A 15,842-nucleotide genomic window follows, 5' to 3' on the forward strand; every position below is an offset into this window, starting at 1 on the left:
GCAACTGGTCCCAACAGAAAGAAAACTTCAAATGCTAAAATGATACAAAGACTGCTTAAAGAACTTGGCATGTTCGATATATGGAGAGAGTTTCACCCTAAGGAAAAACAGTTTACCTTCTATTCAACATGTCATGCAATGTACTCAAGAATTGATTATTTATTCATGAATAATTCAGATAGACATAGAATTAAAAACTGTAGTATAGGGATTAGAGATATTTCTGACCACTCCGGGGTATATCTAACCTTATATTTAGATAACCAGCAAAAAGAGACACTCTGGAGACTTAACACAGCAATTTTGAATGATAAAACTATACAGAAACAAATTCAGACTGAGTTTGATCTATATATCCAAAGCAATGACAATGGAGAAGTGTCTCCGAGTACCTTATGGGATGCTGCGAAGGCAGTAATTCGTGGTAAAATTATTTCCCTCACTGCTTATCGTAAAAGAGAAAAACAGAAAAAATTATTAAACCTCCAAAAGGAAATAAAAAATCTGGAAACAAAACATATTAAACAAAAAGACCCACAAATATTGATAAGATGAAATAAAATTAAACAAGACCTAAATAAAATATATGATGAAGAAATAGAAAAACAATGTAAATTCGCTAAACAAAGATATTATGAGATAGGACCTAAAGCAATGAAATTATTATCCTGGAGGATACGAAAACAACAGTCTAAAAACACAATCTATAAAATAAGGAATCCTAAAACTCAAAAGGTGTGTACTGAGTTAAAAGACATTCAGAAATCTTTTGAACTATATTACAAAGACTTATACACCCAACCAACTAGAGCAGAAACTGGGATTATAAAGAGTTTTTTGGATTCACTAGACCTACCGTCAATAGGGGAACAACAGAATAAAGCATTGTTAACTGAAATAACTATAGAAGAATTGGATAGTGCTATATCAAAACTGAAAGCAAATAAAACACCAGGAACTGATGGATATCCATCAGAGATGTATAAAACATTCAAACCTCAAATAACACCCATGCTCCTCAAATGCTTTAATTATGTACTAAGAGGTGGAGAAATTCCAATCTTGGCAGGAAGCTGTGATTTCAATTATTCCAAAGCAGGGAAAGGATAAGAATGAATGTAGCTCATACAGACCAATTTCTGTCTTAAATGTGGACTACAAGCTATTTGCTTCTATATTATCAAAGAGACTGGAGGTTGTCATTTCTGAATTAGTAGATTTAGACCAAACTGGTTTTATACAAAACAGACAGACGCAGGATAACTTAAGGAGAACATTACAAATAATGAGTCATATTACAACAGAAAATATAAGTGCAATGTTGTTAAGCCTAGATGCTGAAAAAGCATTTGATTCTGTTGGATGGGATTACTTGTATCAGGTTCTGGCAAGATTTGGCTTTAACAATAAATTTATTGAATGCATTAAAGGGCTATATCTATCACCAAAAGCTAAAATAAAAATTAATGGCCATCTGTCCAAAACTTTTTACTTGGAAAGAGGGACACGCCAGGGCTGCCCTTTAAGTCCTACTTTATTTGCATTGTTTATCGAACCCCTGGCCCAAGCAATAAGAGAAGAGCCAGAAATAAAAGAGATCGTAATTAAAAAAGAGGAACATAAGATCTGTATGTATGCAGACGATGTTCTCCTGTTTTTGGCAAATCCTAAATCTAGTATTCCTAAATTAATGTCCCTCCTAAACACAATTAACTTCTATTCTGGATATAAGATAAATATTCAAAAAACGCAAACTCTTACTTACAATTTTAGACCAAATTTAGAAATGAAATTTTTTGCTGCACAATTAAAACCTTTACTATGTTGGTGTATACAAAGCTATGAGTCTAAATGGAAAACACTAGAAACTACACAAATAGATCAACCTTTACAATCCTTAATTGGTAATAAAAATCAAGCAGAAAAGTACTACAGTAGATTGAGTACTTGGACCGTGTTTTCTTTGAAGTTATGGTTTAGAATACTGAAGAAATTACAATTAGAAAAGCATAATGGGATATTAAGTTGGATAGCATTCGACCCGGACTTTCAACCGTGTACACTAGATAAGAGATTTAAACAGTGGGTTTGGAGAGGAATCACATCATTCAGTTCGGTGACCTCTAATGGACACTTTATGAGTTATCAGACCTTATCAGATACATTTGGCCTGGACAAGCAGGACTTTTACAGATACTTGCAAGTTAAAGATTACTTTAATAAAAAAATTAAAAATAAATTTAAGGATGATTCTAATTTGATCACAGTATTTGCGGATGCATACATAAAAGAAGAAAACAAAAAACTGGTCTCTAAATTATATGAATGCATACAAAACAGTAAGACTCATTCATCAATTTACATAAAACAAAAATGGGAGAAAGAGTCAAACCAACAAATAACAGAAGAAGACTGGACAGATATGTGTGTCACACATGCAAAAACCACAAACTCGAGAGCTTGGAGAGAGTTTGGATGGAAAAATTTGTTCTTCATAACTCCTAGACTGTCTGCATTGCGTACAGGTGTTGAAAGTTTGGGCTCTTGTTGGAGACAATGTGGAACCTCAATGGCTAACCATTTTCATGTTTTTTGGGCTTGCCCAAAAATACAAACCTTCTGGAGTGAAATAGCGACTGAAATAAAAAAGATAATCGGAGAAGAATTGGACTACTCATTTATAACATTATACCTTGGGAAAATACCAGAAGTTTTTCCAACTATTGACAAGTACCTAATTCAAATCCTTTTGGTAAGTAGCAGAAAAGCCATAACTCGAAAATGGTTGCATGCTGACCCCCCGACAAGGGCTCAATGGATAGGAATTGTAAAGGAAATACACTGTATGGAGAGACTCACTTTTAATCTAAGATTTGACTTAAAAAAGTATACCAAGTACTGGAAAAAATGGTCTGAATATGTCATTGTAAATAATCTGTGATAATGTATGTCAAACGTATCATGACTTGATTTTGTAACTCTTCCAACAACCACTTTTGTTCTGGGTTTTTTTTTTTTTTTTTTTTTTTTGCTTATTTATCTATTTATTTTGATGAGGTTAATTTAATATTTTTATACGTGTATGTATGTAGATGTACGTGTGTTGTATTGGCCTATATAGGTTTGTATGCATATGTATATTTATGTATATATGTATTTTTTTTTATTTGTTTTGTTCCTACTGGTTATGTTCCTAAAAAAATCAATAAAAAGTAAGTAAAAAAAAATAATAATAATAATAATTTCCGAAAGCAAATTAAAGTGTCAGGCTGAAGAGATTATTTATGATATCATAGCCATCCTTTCCTGCTTGTTTTCTAATTCAATATCATATTAGTTATGTGTGAGAAATAAATAATATACATAAATGAGACCATTGAAGCTCCAATAATATAAAGTAAAAACAATATTTACAATGAGAATGTTTGATCTATGGCAGAACTTAAAAACACACAGACATCAATAATTAGTCTTTGAATCTCAATGATGGTGACAAACAAAAAAATAAAAATCAAGTAAAAAAAACACTACTGAAATATCACCTCCCAAAAACAACAAAATAAAGGAAAAGAAAGAGATTGTAAGAACATAAAGCTGCATAATTTATTCATGCTGCAATGCATGCTGGGAGCTTTGTACTATGCTGGCACCCAGCATGCATTAAGGCATGAACTATGCAGCTTTTTTTTTTTTTTTCAGCAACCACGGTTGAGGTTCATATCCTGATTCTTGATGCCTGTGTGTCATAAAGAGTAATCTGGAGCTTGAATGTTTAGTGCATGACACTCTAATTATTAATTGCATCCTAATTTTTTGTTGAATTTTCTATGAAGAGTAGCAGACTGCCAGAAGTATTGTTCCATGCAGTTTTAATACAACTATATTTGCATATCTTTATGAACCAACTTATTAAACACCTGAAATTAAATCTTTAACAATTAAGCATAAACAGTATAGTTTCTCTTGACCTTTCTTGCTATAGCTAATGAGTTTTAGAAACACAGCTATAACAGTCAGAGAAACATTAGGATATAAGAGTAAAGCTTCAAGAGCTCAAATAAGCAGCCTCTGATCTCTATGATGGTGAGATCAAATTAAATATTTTTAATAAAAAAAATATTCTTACAGAAATGAAGTCAAACTGTAATCAGTGAAGCTGCTTATACTATTATTTAATGGAGTTGTTTATTCCTCTGTTTTAATTCAGTTGGTTTGGTGTGAGGCTGTGTCTGTAGTTTTATTTCTTCCTTCAATTTCTTATTCCTTCAGTGATTGTGCTTCTTAACAGCAGGTGTTCAACAGCAGGTGTCTGAATTCACTTATTTGTGGTCATTCCCTCTGTCTAGTGGACTAAACTAATTGACTAATTTAAGGGCCAGGTGAATGAGGGTGTAGGGCGAGATTTCAGACACTCTGATTAGTTTCTCAAATACAAGGGTTTTCTACAAAGGTAGATACATGTTACTCTGTGACAAGGAGGGAAATCAGCTTCTAACGCAGAGAGGGTTATTTTACCTTTATCTAACTCTATAATTTTAACACTTTACTCTGAATTACCACAACACTTGAAATTTAACACCAATGAATTTGCTGTGTAGACATGACTGTAATACTCTACAAGCTGTATCTTCTGTCTGTCCTCACCCCATAACCCTCACAGAAAACTGAAGCTGATCACAAAAGAGCTTTCTAGTGTCTTTTTAAAGCCATTCAGTGTAAAAGCACAAGGCCAGTGCTGCTCCACATACTTGAGTTTGTCCAGTGTGTAGTTTGGATCCTCCAGTTGTTCAGAGAGCAGCTTGACTCCTGAATCTCCTGGATGAATGTAGCTCAGATCCAGCTCTCTCAGGTGTGAGGGGTTTGAAGTCAGAGCTGAAGACAGAAAACCACAGCCTTCCTCTGTCACCATACAGCCAGACAATCTACAAACACAGCAATAGTCCACATCACACAGTTGGACAATCACACATCTCTTTGTGTTGTGAAGATGCAGACTGCTGTTTCTGCTCATGTCAACAGCAGTGATGAACACACACATCCTGATTAGCTCTCCTTATTGATCGAGCCCTCACATCAGCAAACACACTCATACATTCAACAAGGACTCGACATCATCTGTAGAAGTGTACAGAGCAAAGACATTGTTCATAATACACCACATCAAGCTGTAAAGTCTGCTGTGAGGAGGAGGAAGACACACTTGATCATCTTAAAGTCATGTATTAAGTGCTGCTATTCAATGATCCTCCACATAGTTGGATTGTTTTTGTCATGTGAGGGACATTCTACAATACTGATTCAGGATTATTTGTAATGATCAATAATGATGAGCAAAGTAACACTGTAGGATCATATTAGGGTATTAAAGGCAGACAAACAAATAAATCACACTGTTGTTTCCCAGATTTAATCCTATGAACATTTTCCCATTCTTAAACGCATTACTTATTGAAGAATCCACTAAATAAATGCAGGATAATAAACCAACAGATCATTTTCGGCAGATCACAATCATCTGTGGACATTTATAAAGTTAAAGTGAAGTTACATCTGACATTTCACTTTCACATTCACACTTCAGCAGAGAATGAAGAGAATAGCAAACCTGTAAACCCAGCTGAGCAGTGTTCATCTAGTGTCAGAGATCATACATACCTTTTACAGTGTTGATGCTTGTAAAATCATCAATCATCAAAATGAGTGATCGTCCTCTTTACACTCTTAATTGTGCAATAGTTTGTGCACATCAATAATGTATCATCTTAATGTGGTTTTATAGTTGATTTTAAAAGATTATAAGTGTGTTGTGTAGATGATCAACACCTAGATGCAGGATTAAAGCTGGCTGTATGACTGTAAGACATTTACTCAAATGTTACAGAGGTCTGAAATGTGTAATCAGGTGTAGAGCTGGGTGATGTCAAACAATATTTATCAATAATCGCCTTTAAAGACATCTTGATATCTGATAATCTTGTCCCTTCCTCATCTGTCATGAGACATGCCACCGACCTGCACACACACACACACACACACACACACACACACACACACACACACACACACACACCCACACCCACACACACCCACCCACCCACAATCTCTGAAGAGGAATAACTGGAGAAGAAAGAAGCGCTGGTGAACTCCTCTGAATGACCAAAACACCCAGGCGGGACAGAGCAACAGACAGATGCTGAGCTGCTTATCTTGGAGGATGGCCAGCACAAACTCAATGCAGCTTCACACTCTCGTCCAGCCCTACATCACAGCATCATCAAGACGCATTTATTAACTAGTAAAACTGTGGACAAGCAAATATGATACAGCCTATAGATACTGTCTAGCCAGTGCTCAGACTAATATGTGTGTAATGTGTTGAGGCCGCAGCTCATGATTGGCCATCCGCTTTCTCTTTCACTCACACATTCCTCTCCAAAGCGTGTGAGAGGTCTAAACCTCAGATTATACTCATGAGCAAAAGGCCCGATCTCTCCTTCACATGTCTGGTGCTTTGATTGGTTTATTTGTGTGTTAAAGTCATTCTAGATGTCTGTCAGCCTGTTCCTGTGGGTGAGATGGAGCGACTGACACATGAAATAAAGCTTTAGCATATGCATTCATCTACAATCTAAAGGGAAGTGTCGTGTTATTACTAGACCATCTACACTTACAGACTGGACCGACATTTACTTGATCACTTCACTAGATTATCTTCCCTCAATAATGTGGATTATCTAATCTAACCTGATCTAATCAAATCCACATCGCCCAGCCCTAATCAGGTGTCCAGACTTTAAAAATGCTCCCTAAATGTGCAGATATCAGACATACATTATATTATATCACTTTCACTGCTTTCTAACCTGTGTGAATGCTAACTCTTATGTTTAGGATGGAACATGCTAGCAGTGTACGTTAGCTAGCTCTCGGCTAAACATCACTTCTATTAGTTTAGCTTTAGCAGAGAGGAGTCTTAAGAAATAGAGCGGTGTCCCACATGTGTCTGAGTGACATTGACTGATGCGCACTTGAACAGGGCACTCATATGGAGGAGGAGCAATAAGACACAGCCGTAGACAAGTGTATCACACGAGAGTGTCAATGTCCATTCTAGACTCACAGTGGATTTAACAGTGATGTTACCTGTTTTCCAGACAAACACACTCAACCAATGGCTATTGCTGGACCAAGTTCATGTCTGAATATTAGCGAGTCCTAGACTATAGAAAGAAACGTCTTGAGTCTGGACTCGAGTACTACAGCCCTGACAGTCACAAACTTCAGCTTGTAGATCAAACTTTAGTGTATAAAGAGCAACAGAAAATGACCTGATCTTCATTTGTATATTATATTGTGGACGATGATGTAAATAAACTAAAACAAACACAAACCCGCTCTCTTAATGTCTCTTTCACCAGCCTGACAGTCACATTCACACTCATGGAGCATTAGGGGACTTTTATTCTGTCAGCTGAGAAACACCTGATCAATAATCATGAGCGCTGACTCTCCTTCACACACAGCCTTTCTGACAGAAGATCTTCAGTCAATAAATTGCTTCATGTGAATGAGTAATCAGGGTTATTTTCAGATGCATGTGTAGTAAATACATGAGTTTACCAGGTCCCTCACAGTAAACTCCTGAATACAGGCTTATAGTGTGTCTTCATATTATTGTAGTGGTTTAGATAATAATAAGAGTGTCGTGAGACTTTTATATGTTTACAAGAAACTGCAAACTGAACAAACAGCAGAGCACGTCTAAACTTCACCAGGACACAACAAATATACATATGAAAAATATAAAATATGAATAAATAAATCAGAGGTAATTCATTAAAAATATCCTTAAAATAAACGCATTCCTTTAACTTTATGTCATATTTTGGTATATAATATACTCAGTAATACTTTTAGATATATTTACAGATAAACATACATTAGTATAGTTACGATTGAAATCACAACCCTGTAAATGTTTAGTTTCTTTTTCTGCCAATACACTGAAGGGGGCTCCACATTTGGTAACCCAATATGAAATCTTGTTGTAGTTATTATTAAGTGGAGAATCATTTACCTCAGTGTCTCCAGTTTACAGTGTTGACTCTTCAGTCCATCAGAGAGAAGCTTCACTCCTGAATCCTGCAGCTCATTGTTACTCAGGTCCAGCTCTCTCAGCACACAGTTTGAGGATTGTAGAGCTGAAGACAAACTCTCACAGCACTTAACAGTGAGATTACACGTGACCAATCTGAGAAAAATGAATAATAATAATAATAAAAATTACAATGTAATTTTTAATAATTTGTTTAACGCAGTACATAAATATAATCAATCCATCCGTCAATCAGGTGTTTATACTCAGACCTCAGTGTCTCCAGTTTACAGTTTGGACTCTTCAGTCCATCAGAGAGAAGCTTCACTCCTGAATCCTGCAGGTCATTGTTACTCAGGTCCAGCTCTCTCAGGACACAGTTTGAGGATTGTAGGGCTGAAGACAAACTCTCACAGCACTGAACAGTGAGATTACAGCGCTGTAGTCTGTGTGGAGGACAGTAAAATACATTGTATAGTGTGTGTGAGTGTGTATGTATTTATTAGTCCCCGTGAGAGTGATTTCTCCTCACAGGGAAAAGGAAAACACTCCTTTAACTATTCAGAGTTACTTTAATTGATTTAATTTGTCCTTTTAAAGAGAAGATCTCTGGACCAAAATGAGTCGGCCAGACAGATTTATTTGCTATTTCTGAGCAGAATTTTGTAAAAAAAAAAAAAATGTGCAGATTTATGCAGAACGTCTTAAAAGAGTAGCAATCATAACAAAAAACTTATTGTATATATATAAAAAAACTTCTTAACTGTTATTTAAGGTTCACAATGCAAATCTATTTAGATCCTCATAATTGTTAAATAAAGCAAGACTCTCATATAATATAAAGACAGAAAATATGACTTTACAAACTGTATTGTAAATAAATCACATGAAAATTTTCATATTAGTCAATAATATTACTGAAATTAATTTAAAAACTGACGGAATATAACTTTACACACATTAACATTAGTAAATAAAGAGACTCAGTGATGGGCTGAACATCTGCAGAAACACAGCTCATTTACAGATGCCCCAAAAACACCAAAGAACACCAATCAATGATCATTGGAGAAATTCACAGCAGAAATTACACTAAAGAGCAATATTATATCTAACATAACGCTCTGGTTACTAAAGTAACCCTGTTTCCCCTTCGGATGGGGAACTTCAATGCTATTAGTGGATTTATTCATTAATCCACGAATTGGGGGATTTCGTTTCAGAAAGCCAATCGTCTGAAAGAGTATACAACGGGCCAATGAAATGCCAATGAATTGGCAGCGTAAGCTTGCGCACATGTGCCTTATTGCCAATTATCTCCGCATGTAAGCACAGGTGAAGCAAGGAAACGCCATCCTTTTAAGCTGAAGAGACTGATACACACAGCAAAGGAACAGTCATTATGGCAATGCTAGGCTTACTTTAGTAACCAGAGCGTTCCCCTTCGGATGGGGAACTTTAATGCTATTAGTGGATTTATTCATTAATCCACGAATTGGGGGAATGTATGGAAAACGCCATAATGACTGCACCTTGCCTTCGCCTTCGATGAGAGGATAGCCAGGCATAGCATGAGCGCTCCTGCATCAAAGAGAGGCACGGTCTTCCAACATGATCCCTGGCCCTTACTTATCCCACTTCAAAAGAAGTTTTACAGATTTAGATATATTTTTTGGGAAGTCGCAAGGGTCTAGATAATTCTAGGAAAATACGACAGTACGTTGGGAAAGCGGGCAGTCCAGGTAGAGAGGAAGCTGCAGAGGCCATCTGCGACCCAATGGGGGAGAATGATGACAAAAAATACATATGGACTAGCCCTGAAAAGGGGGAGTATGCATATAATAAGATGGTTGGCGGAGAGGGAAGACACGGGTCCACCGTGAGGAGGGACTGAAAAGTGGCTGAATACGCATATGGGATCAAGCATAGCAGGCACCTATACCCAAAACGCGGGCTGACCAGCGGACAGACCTACAACGTGGTGGGCCAGCAAGTGACTCCTCCGCTGAGTCAGTGCTGGGGGCCTCAGAGAAATCTGCAGGGCTTACCTGACGAGGAACTTTACTGACAGATAAAAAGGTGCACGTATCACCGTGTTAGGCGCAGCGAGCGTGTTTCAACACCTTCATCGAATTGTTTCCTCAATCACCAAGGGTTACCTAATACCCTTGAGGAAACTGGCTCCTTGGCTCGGCTCGCCTTGGCTCTGATAAGCGAGAGAGATGGCATCCACTATCCAGTGGGCCAACCTTTGTTTCGATACGGCACTTCCCTGCTGCCGACCGCCATAACAGACGAAAAGCTGCTCAGATGATCTAAAGCGCGAACTGGAAAAAGTAAGGAAAGGGCTGGGTCTGCCTCCTCTGGGGGCAGCGATTGCAGGCTCACTAACCCGCGAATACCCCCCATGCGGTTGATATACGCCACCGCCGCCGTACTGTCTGTCCTGACCAGCACGTGTTGCTGCTCCAGCACCGGAAAAAAATGGCGGAGAGCGAGGAACACTGCCAAAAGCTCCAGGCGATTGATATGCCAATGCAACTGGGTTCCTTTCCACAGCCCCCCAGCTTGTGTTGGAAGCATCTGTTGAGACAACAACATGACTGGACGCCTGTCCTAGAGGCACTCCGGCCTGTAGGAATGAGGGGTCGTTCCAACGGCTGAGGGCGCGGCGACACAGTGCAGTAACAGAGACTCGGTGTGTGCCCGCGTGCTATGCCCGTCTGGGGACTCGATCGTGAAGCCAGAGCTGGAGTGGTCTCATATTGAGTAATCCGAGCGGCATGACAGCGGCTGCGAATGCCATATGCCCCAGGAGCCTCTGAAATAATTTCAGTGGGACCACTATTTTGCTGTCGAGCTCTCTCAGACAGTTCAGCATCAGCTGAGCGCGCTCTCCGGAGAGGCGTGCTGTCATGGTGACAGAGTCCAGCTCCAACCCAAGAGATCCTCTGCACGGGGCGAGTTTGCTCTTTTCCCGGTTGACCTGAAGCCCCAACTGGTGGAGGTGCCGGAGCACCTTGTCTCTGTGCATAATCAATTGCTCGTCAAGATAATTGAGTATGCGGATGCCCGAGAGCCGAAGGGGCGCTAAGGCACCCTCCTCGAGTTTGGTGAAGACCCGCGGAGACAGAGAGAGCCCGAAGGGGAGGACCTTGTATTGCCACGCTCGACCTTTGAATGCAAACCGCAGAAATTGATGGTGGTGGGGAATAATGGAGACATGGAAATATGCGTCCTTCAGGTCTATTGCTGCAAACCAATCCCGAGGATGAACGCACCGGAGGATGCGCTTCTGCGTGAGCATTCTGAACGGCAGCTTGTGCAGACAGCGGTTCAAAACGCACAGATCTAGGATTAGCCGTGACCCACCGCTCTTTTTGGGTACAATACAGTACGGGCTGTAAAACCCGCTCTACATCTCGGCTGGAGGGACCGGCTCGATTGCATCCTTCACCAGGAGGACAGCAATCTCGTCTAGCAAGACAGGGGCGGACAGGGGGCTGACTCTGGTGAAATACACACCCGTGAACTTGGGGGGCCGTTTCACGAACTGGATCGCATAACTGGGTCTAATTGTGCATATGAGCCACCGCGAAGGGCTGACCCGCGCTAACCAGACAGGCAGGCAGAGCTCTCGCTAATGGACTCATCACTACAATCGCTGACGTACCAGCAGTGGGGCAGCGCAGAGTGGGTGTGCTGATCCGGGTAGCGCAAGGGTCCCGCGGAAGAGCTGGAGGCGAGCGATTCGCTCTCACTCCGCACCCTAACTCCGGAGAGGGGGCTCGAGGGGTGGGGGAAAGGAGACTATCCCCCAGCGCTCGTGAGCCACTGGCGAAGTGCACAGAGCCTGCGAGCTGGGAAGCAGAGCATCCCGTACTGGCAGGGTTCGTGCTATCACATCCGGGGAAGCGGAAAAGTGCTCTTTCATTGATGTTTTCGTGGCACTGAAAAGTATCGTTGGAATTGGGGCCCCGCCCTCCAGCGGGGAAGGAGCAAATTTTCTCTTCTCCGGATGACCTGTCTCAGGGACACTTCGCGGTCCGTTTACCGGACTTAACGGCGCCCTGGGCAGGGGGGCTGCCTGCTTCCGAGGTACTCGACGCGCCCGCGTCGCCGGAGGAGCAGGCGGGGCAGCACTCGTAGGCGGACGCCCTGGGCGAGGAGCAGCAGATGTGGATGGTTCGGCGGGCCGAGCGGGCTTACGATCTCGCCGATAGATGACATTGCCCAGCGCATCCGACTGCTCTTTCACTGCCTTGAACTCCTGGGTGAATTCACTGACGGTGTCGCCGAACAGGCTAGCCTGGGATATGGGCGAGTCAAGAAAGCGAACTTTGTCGACTTCGCGCATATCGGCCAGGTTTAGCCAGAGGTGGCGTTCCTTGAAAACTAGTGTGGACATCGTCCTCCCCAATGCACACGCAGCGGACTTAGTGGTCCAAAAAACATAGTCGGTTGCGGTGCGAAGCTCGTGTAACAAGCCTGGGTTGGACCCACCCTCGTGCAGCTCGGCCAGCGCCTGGTAGCGCTGGTAGGTGGCCATCGCGTGCAAGTCGGAAGCAGCCTGGCCCGCAGCCTTGTAAGCTCTAGCTCCGAGGGAGGCAGATAACCTACAGGCTTTGGACGGGAGACTAGGCGGACCCCGCCAAGAAGGGGTGCCACGCGGACAAAGATTGACCACAATGGCGCACTCAACCGGCGGAATAGCTTCATACCCCCTGGCTGCTCCACTGTCAAGAGTGGTGAGGGTGGAGGAACATGCAGCACGGGCAGAGAAAGGTGCCCTCCAAAACTGCATGAGCCTACTGTGCACCTCCGAGAAGAAGGGGACGAGATGCTTTGAAGGCTTCGCCCTCTGGTCCTCTACGTAGAACCCATCTAGTCGGTCCAGCTGCAGAGCTGGGGGATAAACCATCTCCAACCCCACGGCCGAAGCAGCCCGGGAAAACACAGCTAACATGTCCATTTCAGGATCCCGTGGGCGACAGATTATCTCTCGCTGAAACCCTCAGATCTGCCCGAGTGCCCGCTGCAGTGCAGGGGACAGCTGGGGTGGTTCGCCCGTCACAAGGGCTAGCCACGATCTCAATTGCGCAACAGTCATGGCATCGCAATGACGACATGAACTGCCAGCGAGCACCGAATTAACATGCTGGACCCCCAAACATGCAACGCATTGCCCATCATCCGGAGATAGGAAACCACCGCATCCAGAAACGCACAGTCGGAGCGCATCCTGAAAAGGACGTGCTGCACGACTGTGTTGCTCTTTTAGGAAATAAGCAACTTATACGCACCCCTCTGGAGGACCAGACCCAAAGAACGCCAGGCAAGGGAGAATCCCAGCTCGACCCTCTGCCGCCGCGTATACCCACTCTGGACTGGGAGAACTCTCGTTCGCTCAAATTGTTGTAAAAAGCCGGAGGAACCCTCATCGACTCTCTGAGAAGCCTGTAAAGTCTCTGAAGCGAAAAGGATGGCGTTTCCTTGCTTCACCTGTGCTTATATGCGGAGATAATTGGCAATAAGGCACATGTGCGCAAGCTTACGCTGCCAATTCATTGGCATTTCACTGGCCCGTTGTATACTCTTTCAGACGATTGGCTTTCTGAAACGAAATCCCCCAATTCGTGGATTAATGAATAAATCCACTAATAGCATTGAAGTTCCCCATCCGAAGGGGAAACAGGGTTTCCTCATATTTGACTTCATACTTGAAATATAAAATATTCACAATAAATAAACAAGAATAAAATACATTACAGCATATGCTCATAACCTCATCATACTTTGTTGCATTTCACAATGTAAAAGTCATTTGTGGCAGCATTTATTTGATGAAAATGTTTTTATTTTACCTCAGTGTCTCCAGTTTACAGTGTTGACTCTTCAGTCCATCAGAGAGAAGCTTCACTCCTGAATCCTGCAGGTCATTGTTACTCAAGTCCAGCTCTCTCAGCACACAGTGTGAGGATTGTAGAACTGAAGACAAACTCTCACAGCACTGAACAGTGAGATTACAGCGCTGTAGCCTGTATAGAGGACAAAGAGCAACAAAATCAGCAGTAAGACATGAGCAGTGTTGAGTGTTCATGAGTCCAGTCTACAGTGATAAAAGTAACACTGAAAATAAACTATATATATATATATATATATATATATATATATATATATATATATATATATATACTGCTCAAACAATAAAGGGAACACTAAAATAACACATCCTAGATCTGAATGACTGAAATATTATTATTAAATACTTTGTTCTTTACACAGTTGAATGTGCTGACAACTAAATCACACAGACATGATCACTGGAAATCAAATGTATTTACCTATGGAGGACTGGATTAGGAGTCACACTCAAAGCTGTAATGAGTTGCAGGAATTGCTGACACACTCAGACACATAAGATCCAGCATTGTCTTGCATTAGGAGGAATCCAGGGCCAACCACACCAGCATATGGTCTCACAAGGAGTCATAGGATCTCATCTCACTACCTAATGGCAGTCAGGCTACCTCATGGTGTTGTACCATGGTGTTGGGTTGCAACCCCCACCTGTAGACATTGGGCCCTTAAACAACCCTCATACCCTCATAAAAAGAAAATATCTCCTTTTTATTGATTGATTGATTGATTGAAACTACATTAAACTTAACCTGTATTTCCCCATTCATGTGACTGTAATGAATTATTGAACAGATTATCAATAACTAATCAGAGAGCATTTTACTGAGCTCAGTGTAAAGTTTACTGTTTAGGCCTACAGTAAATGTAATATTATAGGCATGTCTGTGGCGAGATGGCAATACTGTGTCTAAAATTACACTATTTCTCTAATCAGAAAACAAACACAATTATCCAAGAGCGACACTGTGTTAGATTTGAGCAAATACACATCGACAAATGTCCTATTCAGCTGGAGGAGCACAGGGATTTACAGGTATTTGAGTTATTTTCCAGGATAAACTGTAAAGCAAATGAAGTAGATTATTAAATAAGTACAAATGTTGTTTATGTGAGTAAAAAGTAAAAAAAAATTGTTAAATATGTTTAGAAATGATGAAATAAATGAGCAAATAAGGAAAAAGAACACTGCCGCCGCGTCCCCATGCAGTAATATAATGTATCAGCGATCTCGGAGGGGGACGATATGGCCAGCTAAAGATTTTCTGTTAACCCTCTGGGGTCGAAGACCGGTATACGCGTTTTGACCTGTGGTAGCGTCAAACTGCTGAAATGAACTTGAATAACACTTTCAGTTTTGATCGTACAGATAAGATCAATACATCAATCAAATCTGTTATGTGTCTACTTTTTGTTGTGTACATTCACAACAATAACAAACGTGTGTGCTTTTGCAAAATAAGGAAAACAAACAGTGTAGGCATTCTGTCTTTTCTCTCCCTGTGAACTGCTTTTAGAAATGCATCAGTAAAATGTGCTAAAACTCTGCGAATACAAAACGCACACAGATGAGACATATGTATGTTGAAAACAAACATTGCTTGATAAAGTAATCAGTGTGAAACCAATGCTATGTCTAGTTTCTCAGTCTGATCTCATTAGTTTTAATGCGACCACGCCCACGAGGCATTGTTATTACAAGCGTCTGAAGACACGTGGAGACTGTGGTCAGAAAAACACGTCATCAAAATGAAAAGAAACTCGGCAAATAGTCAACAAAGATGATGATTTCTGATATCTATATAAAGCTTAATATGTCTACTTTTGC

General features: G+C 41.0%; 1 protein-coding gene across 10 annotated transcripts in view; it reads right to left on the minus strand.

Annotated features, from left to right (window-relative positions):
* The window catches only part of LOC108183843 (protein NLRC3-like), a 40,569-nt gene that overhangs the window by 12,035 nt on the left and 12,692 nt on the right, over window positions 1-15,842 (minus strand). For 8 of the 10 annotated variants that reach the window (XM_073947432.1, XM_073947435.1, XM_073947429.1 and 5 more), the window contains 4 exons: window positions 13,960-14,133; window positions 8,368-8,541; window positions 8,078-8,251; window positions 4,749-4,922 (listed from right to left, as the gene is read on the minus strand). In XM_073947432.1, coding sequence (XP_073803533.1) covers window positions 4,749-4,922; window positions 8,078-8,251; window positions 8,368-8,541; window positions 13,960-14,133 — 696 coding nt within the window. Of the gene's footprint in view, window positions 1-3,051; window positions 4,923-8,077; window positions 8,252-8,367; window positions 8,542-13,959; window positions 14,134-15,842 lie in introns of those variants that run through there. The other 2 variants (XM_073947430.1, XM_073947431.1) reach the window with 1 other exon arrangement.

The sequence above is a fragment of the Danio rerio genome, chromosome 4 (assembly GCF_049306965.1).
Source record: "Danio rerio strain Tuebingen ecotype United States chromosome 4, GRCz12tu, whole genome shotgun sequence".
Lineage (NCBI taxonomy): Eukaryota > Metazoa > Chordata > Actinopteri > Cypriniformes > Danionidae > Danio > Danio rerio.